The sequence below is a fragment of the Sycon ciliatum genome, chromosome 3, assembly GCF_964019385.1.
Source record: "Sycon ciliatum chromosome 3, ocSycCili1.1, whole genome shotgun sequence".
NCBI classification, from domain to species: domain Eukaryota; kingdom Metazoa; phylum Porifera; class Calcarea; order Leucosolenida; family Sycettidae; genus Sycon; species Sycon ciliatum.
In genome coordinates, this window is record NC_088645.1 from 9,153,190 (window position 1) to 9,161,797 (window position 8,608).

General features: G+C 48.1%; 1 protein-coding gene across 1 annotated transcript in view; it reads right to left on the bottom strand.

Moving 5' to 3' along the window:
- Positions 1-5,082: 5,082 nt before the first annotated feature.
- LOC135811366 (ras-related protein Rab-13-like) overlaps positions 5,083-8,608 on the bottom strand; it is a 9,887-nt gene continuing 6,361 nt past the window's right edge. Inside the window, exons 6-8 of the mRNA XM_065324594.1 lie at positions 7,933-7,998; positions 7,231-7,269; positions 5,083-6,719 (exon numbers count right to left, since the gene is read on the bottom strand). Of these exons, the coding sequence (XP_065180666.1) occupies positions 6,603-6,719; positions 7,231-7,269; positions 7,933-7,998 (222 nt within the window). The 3' untranslated portion in view covers positions 5,083-6,602. The remainder of the gene's footprint in view (positions 6,720-7,230; positions 7,270-7,932; positions 7,999-8,608) is intronic.

Below are 8,608 nucleotides of genomic sequence, written 5' to 3' on the forward strand. Positions count from 1 at the left end.
TTGAATTTTTGAAATTGTTGCTATGCTGTGACGTAGCACTTTCAAGCCCTATTGCTATATTACTGCTACAGTGTTAGTAGTGGATCGTGCCTGTAGCGAAGAAAGAAGACAGCGCTTTGCTTCAAGGCCATGTTCATTTTGTAGCGTGGTGATGAGTCTAAATGTCCTTTCTGTGCACTTCGCATACATGTACTTTCCTGAACTCGCGCCTGGCCCACAGCCCGAACACGGTCTCAGCCCAACATAGAACAAGGAAGGGTTAAGGGAGCAATTACTCAAATGAAAAGCATGCAAAAAGCGCTTTTAACTCATAAAATACAGTGCAAAGCACGTTTGGATTACGCAATCAAAGGACTGAGCATGCAGGATCATCATCCTTTGAAAGGCTTTGTGTGAGATCCATGTACATGTACATGTGACGCCCCTACGTACATTTTCAATGTACAGTTGAACATCGATTATCCGACCACCTCTGGGCAGACAACTGTCAGGCGGTGTTCAGATAAGGCAAATGTTCTTTTTTTTTTTTTTTTTTTTTTTTTTTTTTTTTTTTTTTTTTTTTTTTTGATGCTTACAAACTACAATACAATGGCAACTCATTTGTCTGTCGAACTAACAAAAACAATTCATGGGAAGAATGCAATCGCCCTCAACAATTTTTTTTTTTTCTTTTTTTTTTTTTTTTTTTTTTTTTTTTTTTTTTTCACGGCCAAAGTTTATAATACCAGAAAAATAATAATATGTAGCGCAAAATAAAGAGAAGGAAAATAATAACCGGTCAAGCGCTAAATACAAACAGAAGAAAAAGAAATCATAAGCCAATACGCGCTAAACTGCGCTTAAATTATAATGAAGGGAGAAAAACTGGAATCCGCGGAAATTATAACATACAAAATGATACAGAGAAAAGGGGAAACAGACAGGTTGTCTACAGATGACACTCGGAGACAGCAAGTGTGGCAGAATATGCATGAGGGTCATACCTGCTCGACTTGTGGCGATGCCCACGAAGGCATGCCACGGCCGCCTTCACGAGAGCAAAGGACAGCTGGGCTCTGATCAAAGCCATTGCCACAGAGAAAGGCTCACCATTCTTCTCAGACTTGATGCCTGCAATGCGGCCAAAGAGAGTGGAGGCTGCCTTCCCTTGGCCACCAGTCGTACTGAACACCACGGGGATGAAGGAAGCGTGCTCAACGTTGAGAATGCGACTCTCATAACTCCTCCGTTTCTCCTCTTCGTGCTTTCTGTAGCTGCCAGCGATCGTTGGTTTCCGATTTGAGGGGGCAAATGGGTTGAAAACCCGGACATCTAGAAAGGTCCTCTCAAACCGTCCACCGTGTAGACCGCTGACAACTACATCCAGCCGAGCTTGTTCTGCCGTGATGGTGGACTGCAGCGGAAAGCGCTCACCGGTCACAGGCTGGAGGTGCGGCTCAACATGAACATCATGTGCGACGTCGCGTAGCAGTGCTGCTGTTAGGTCTCGGACCTCGTTGTGCCGTAACGAGGGATAACCACCGATGGCACATGACATGGCATGGGTGGTCGAGAATGGCTTTCCACACGCGCATGTTGCCGGTAAGCGATCAGGATCCCATCCATACCTGAGGCATATGGCATCGCGGAAGGCGCCCTTGTGCAGGGTGAAGCCATGCCTTCGCAATGGCCGACATGTCAGCCAACTTGAGGCGCCTTTCTCCGAGGCAAGCTGTAGGGTGCGTTGCAGGTCAGGCTCGAGTTGGGCCATCAGGGTGACGACATGGTCCTTCTCCTTCTTCCCAGCGGCTGTCCTAGCTGTTGCCTTCAGTACCCGCATCCGCCCTGAGATGCCTTCCATGGATGACTGCTGTTGGATGATGTTGTCAATGAGTGGATGGGTGATGGACAGAGAGCGCTGATGTTCATCGCTCAGCTGACTGGGGTTAACAATACCGAGACCACCGAGACGACACGGAAGGTCAAGCACAGCGCGGATCACCGAATTCGGTGGGTGACGCCCTGTCAATGCCGGAATGAAATCATTGCGGATCACATCCTCAAGTGGCTGTAGCAGATCTGCTGCTCCAGGTACAGTACGAACCAGAAATGACCATTTGTGCTTGAGGCCTTGGCTAAATGCAGTGTAGGCGGCTTGCGGTTGGCTAAGTGCATAGGTTGCGAGGCGCTTGACTTCTTTGCACCATTGCTCTGCCTTTTGAGCGACGTACTGATTGCAATACTGCTCTGTGCCCAGGACAGCTCCAAGATGTCGGTGACCGTCCGCGGTTACGCGAACTTCAGTGTCGGCGAACACTTCTCGCGCGATGTTGAGGAACTGTGGTTTGACGAGTAACACAGACTTTGCAGCATTCGTATAGTAGCCGTAAGCTGGACCACGCGTTTCCAGGATAGACCACCATTCTCTGAGACGAATTATCTTACTTGCAGCTGTAGAATCATCAGCGTACCACGCTTGTACGGCGTTGGCTGCAGCGGCTTCGCGGATTAATGGCAACGTCCCTAGAGCATACATCACCATGGCGAGGGGATCCCCCTGCGTTGTGCCCTCAGCAGACTGAAGGGTCTCCCCGTCGACAAACAGCTTTGCGGGCTGTCGGTACGTGTTGGTAAGGACTACGGCGAGTGCGGGGCATAGGTGTTGAACATTCAGGAGACACACAGAACGGTTTAAGCGATTGAACGCGTTGGAAGCGTCTGCAAAGAGAATACCCTCTGTGTCGTCCTGCTGGAAGATTTCTCTCATGGCATGGATTGCTGCCTCTATGCCTGACTCTTGGCCCCCACAGAGCTGGAGACAGCCGACCGACTGGATTATGTCAGCCTTGGTGACTTTGAGGATGGCTTTGCTGATAATCCGTCGCACAACCTCACCGACACCAATCGGCCTGACTCCGGGGTCCTTATCAAGGGCGATGAGGCGGCAGGCAAGGAAGGCATCGAGTGAGGATGGGTCAATGTGTTCTGATGCCAGCCGTCTTGCACATTGGGCTAACGCATCGCACAGGGCATCAGATGCCGTCCTGAAACCTGTACACAAGTGGCGCCATGCAGCAGCGTCCATTCCTGAGGGGCCTGCTGCACCTTGTGTGTCAAGCGCAGCCTGACGGATGATTTCCCTGTTGATAGCCGCAAAATATGTTGGATGCGGCGGTGGTGGGGGTGCGTCTGGTATGACCGCATCTTCTTGAACAGGCCCCGCTGGTGGGTGTTTGTCTTCCAGAATTTGACGAACAGTCTTGCCATCAATTTCTGCGCTCAGCTTATGCACTCCTTTGGCGCCATCATCATCAAGAGTTCGAAGGCTGCTGGCAATTTTTCCCTCGTGAACCAGATTGGCGAATCGCCGAGCGTCGTCATGAGGTGTCCGTCTACTCTTCGAGTATCCTGAATGACACTGCCTTTGCTTGAGCTGCCCCTGGATGGTGCGGGCTTCAAGCATAAGGTTGTTTATATCACCACGTTCCCATAGTTGAAGTCTGCGGTTCAGGTGCTGACGATGTTCTCTCTGGTCACGGCAATCCACTGGCTGTTGCAGGAGTAGTTGGGTCGCGACCATTGCGGTCTTGAGTGCAAGGCCTTCTCCTGCCCCGCCCTCACCAAACCTTCGATAGAGACCTGCTAGCAGGTTCACAAACTTGGCGCCCGCGCCTCCCTGTGGCACTTGGTGAAGGTTGGGCAGGAAGTGCACAGCTTCCTCGTATGCCGCAGAAACAATCTGGCCAGTAGAGTCGGCATCGTGGTCGCCCAGGCTCAAAGCTACATCACTTTGGCCATGGGTGGGTAAGACAGGTACTGCAGGAGGGTCAACCTGACTCTGGTCGAGATTGGCAAGCAGTTGAGTAGCTGCACCTGGTGGCTCGCTAAGACCGTGGGTGCTTGGGAGTGACGGTGATGTGTCCGCTGCTGTGGATGTGCATGGTTCCGTGGGTAGGGTGAAGGGCAGGCAAATGTTCCGGATAAGAAACATGTACATGTACATGTACGACCTTTTTACTTTTCAAAATTTTCGTATTTTTTGAATGGCTCACTACATGCACAGTGCGTACTCTACGGCATGTGCGCCCAAAAAAACTGTTACGGATAATCGAATGGTCGGATAGTCGATGTGCGGATAATCGATGTTCAACTGTACATGTACATGTACTGTTGTGTGTATGTACATGATTGTATCAACTATTACCACTCCCTTAGTATTGACTCTCATTGATTATAATAATCTCTATACCTAAGCAGTCAACTATCCCTTCATATTTCACTCTTTAGAGCTACAATGTACATGTACATGTATGCTTAAAACTGCTTTGACTCCATTTAGGGATTGAACACATGCTTCGGTTTGCGGTGATAAATCTAATATTGACTTGGGTCACTTGGCACTAAGTCCATATGAACATCTCTTATTAAAAAGGCCTAGGCTTCACCTCCGTCTTTTACTTCGCATTTATTTCCTATACTAGTAGTGACCTCTTACTCGATCACATGTGCGTGTACACTAGATACATGTACATAAGTGACATGTCTTTCTGTTGTACCCGATCTCCCTCTGATGTACCCGATCTCCCTCTGTTGTACCCGATCTCCCTCTGATGTACCGCTGACTCTACGCTGCAGATCTTAGTAATTCTCATTCTCATTATAATTTTCTTATTCGCTTTCATGTTATTGGGTTCTATGCCCGTTTGAATTTGCGAATTAAAATAAATACAAACAAACATGTCTGAGGAGAGTGTTGAACGGTCGCTGCTTGGATGACGACGCCACCATCCCTTTAGAGCATCGCTGGCCATAAGCCAGGGTCCCTGACTCCCTGGTTCGAGTGCTGGTGGTGACAGTCAATTCTTCTCTTCAGACGTTTCCCGTTTGCGTCTTTCTCTCAAACCAATGAATATGTGACCTGATACATGTATCTTACCTCAGCAGTAAACCAACATTGCCTTGAAACAAAGCGTTGTCTTCTCCCCTTGGCTACATGCATGGTCCTCAGAAGATACATTACCTCCCCCCCCCCCCCCCCCAGGCAAGTAGGGGGTACAACGCAAGACGGGATTCTCTTTACGAGAGTATCGCAGGGAGTCGTCATAATATGCAGTAAAATTAATTTTGACGACTCCATGAGATTAAAGTACAAGCGGGAATTTTGAAGACTTGATTGATAGAGCACAGTCATGTACATCCTATGCGCGAATCCTCGACCAGATTGCCGGGCAATTAGTGCCAATTGCATGAAGCAAGTCGGAGCTCCACTAAACTGAACACCCTACAGCAGACAAAAAAAATAATATTTAAAAAATCAGAAACCTATCATGCATGCGCTTGGGTTGGGCATGATGGTTGCGTGTACTCAAATTGAAAATTATACGGGAAGCAACTGGAAAGAGTCCAAAATCGAAATAATATCATAGCTTGAATAGGGTGTTGCAGAAATGTTAATGTTAATTCAAAAATTCTTTCACGATAATTTTTAAAAAATGCTATGATTTTGGATGCGAGCTAATATCAGTCGCCATAAAGAACATACTTATTATTATTATTATCTGTTTAAAAAAGGGTGTGCACTTTCCGACCTTTAGATACGCTACAGTATGTTACGTTATTGATCCTACTACTTTGCCTAGCGTTGACTGCACGCCGGGCAAGGAGCTTTGGCAATTTAAAAGCATTGCCAGGCGCAAGCAGAAATCATGCTGCTGACAAATACGGGTATATTCAGCGTGATTAGCAAGCCTGCAGTAGAATCATTCCTACGTCAATTGAGCAAAAGAGTACTTCGTAGTGAAATGTTCGAGGCTATCGACAGCACCTCCTATATTTAACTTTTAGAATTGCTGCGGAATTTCATGGATGCGTTCAGTTCCAAGAGGGATCAATTTCAAGGAAAAATGTCAAGCAGCTAAGCTTGCAACAGGTCGGAAAAGTCACCTCATGGTTGCGATGGATAATGACATACGTGATTAGGAAAGGCAAGGCAAGATGAGCGGTCTCAGCAATGCGAACTTATGTACGACAGTAGAAATACTTGTGCTGTGCCAAAACACACATCCTATGGGAACGGGGAGGGTTGTGGAAGGGTGGAGGGTTGTGGAAACCAACTACAAAAGCGGAATGCCAGGCCCAAATGAGCAGATACGGAGAATACCGTTCAACGCTTACGGCCATTTCTTGCCGTGGAGCCTCGGAGCGGTGAGTATTGTGTAAGCTGAGGTGCTTCAGAAAACTCTGTTATAAATATCCAGTACAATGTTCTCACCTAGGTAATACCTAGCCAGTGACACCACAGTGAAAGTATTGCACCCGCAGTGCATGGCCTTGCAGCACACACACACACACCACATAACCATGAACTCAGAGAGCCACGGTCTACGGCCACACTACTTACCACCAGCGCTCCCTTCACCGGTCAGCAGAAGCACACACAACAACCTCAGACCTGCAGCAACAGCAGCAGCGGCGGCAGCAGCAGTGGCAACAGTAGCAGCAGTGGCAGCAGCAGTAGATTCCAAGCAGGTTTACTTTCTACTCCATCTCATAGTAGTCTCTGAGCCTGCAAGCTACTCAATTCAACAAAAAAAGGAAGCAGTTGCTGACAGTTTCTGCAGCCATTACTTGCAGCAAGATTTCCGTCGTTGTGGAACAGAATCCTCATCGTCTAGAGTGTGAACGTCCGTTTTCTTCTCATCACCGAGTTGCGCTGCTACAGACACACTTGCTGCAAGCTTCTGCAGTGATACCATTCGGGAATAAATAAAAATAATGCACACGCACACACACACACACACACACACACACACACACACACACACACACACACACACACACACACACACAAGCGCATGCTAGGATTCAGATCACGTTGCTTTCTGAAAGCTTGAACATACACGATGGCACTTAAACCACAGCCGCTAAAATCCAGAACCAAGTACAGTATTGTACTATATAGTAGCAGTGGGTTAGTCTGACACAACCATTGAGATACAAGCTGTACCTGGTTCAAGTCCGGCCTGGGACCGGTTTTCCCACGGTGCTGCTACCCACGGTCAACTGGGAACTTGTGTCCAGGCACAAGCAGTGCATCGATGCGGCTAAAGGTGCTTCCGATGCTTGCGTCATTGGTTGTGATAATTATCTCCTTGCCCCCACCAGTAGGCACTGCATTTGCCACTGGATTTTCCACGGTATTCCGGCCATTCAAATACACAGGAATAGCGCAAAACACAGGTCACAACTTACATCGCGGTCCATGATGACTTCAGTCAGCTTGGCAAAAGTCTGTAAAGGAGCGAGAAAACAAAACCTATGTGAATGGATGCATGGTATCTCATGCGCGACTGTGTGTATGTGCGTGCGTGTCTGTATGTATGTGTGACATTGGAAGCATGCTCCCAATGAGCTCAATGCCTCACCCTAACAGCCCTCAGTTAACTTCAAGATATTCATAATGCATCCGTGCCACCACGCAATGCATCCGTCAGATGATGTGGTCATCACACGGAGTACCCATCAGATCACACGATCACCACACCACGTAGTCATCAGATGATGTGATCACCACGCTGTGTACCCATCAGATCATGTCACCACATCTTGTGACCACCATGCAATGCATCCACCAGATCATGTGACCATCACACCATGAATCCATCAGATCACGTGACAACCACACCAAGGAGTGGAATGTAGATCCCTTAGGTCACGTGATCGCCATACCATAGATCCATTGGATCACGTGATCACCACGCCGTAAAATGGCGTAGGTCCATTGGATCACGTGATCACCATGCCGTAAAATGGCGTAAATCCATTGGATCACGTGATCACCACGCCGTAAAATGGCGTAGATCCATTGGATCACGTGGCCACCAAGCCATGGATGCAACAGATCATGTGACCATGTCCACATACACACCTCAGGTGTTATGACCATTCACTCACCTCGGAGATATTGGTGTATTCCGCCGCACTGGTTTCGGCGAAAAGAATTCCATACGTTTTCGCGAGCTGTAGTATACCGATTCAATGTCACGTGTACATGGGAACACACACACACATGAGCGCACACATGCACACACACACACACACACACACACACACACACACACACACACACACACACACACACACACATGCACACACACACACACATGCACACACACACACACACACATACGCACACACACACACACGCGCGCACACATTACCACACACGCACACATTACCACACACGCACACACAGAAAACAGAGAAGACTGAGCAGTGTCAAACATTCACAGTACCAGCACCTATTGAGGGTGCAAGTAGCAGAGAGGGTTATAGGTTTTAGCCAAGGACTGGGATGACAGAAGCATAGCCATTTCTTCAACAGCACGGGTTGTCTCAACCCCCACATCCAAACAGATGCTGTCCCAAACACCAAACACGAACAGAAAGCAATCTACAGGTGCAGGGACTAGTCACTGGGAACTTCAGTCAACTTCGCGAATAGTGGATATAACGACAATTCGCGAATAACGACAGAATTTCCATGCCCAGAGCAAAGTCCCGTCCAACTGTAATACAGAATAGTGAGGCTTCGGGTATACCGACACTTCGCGAATAAGGACACTTTGTT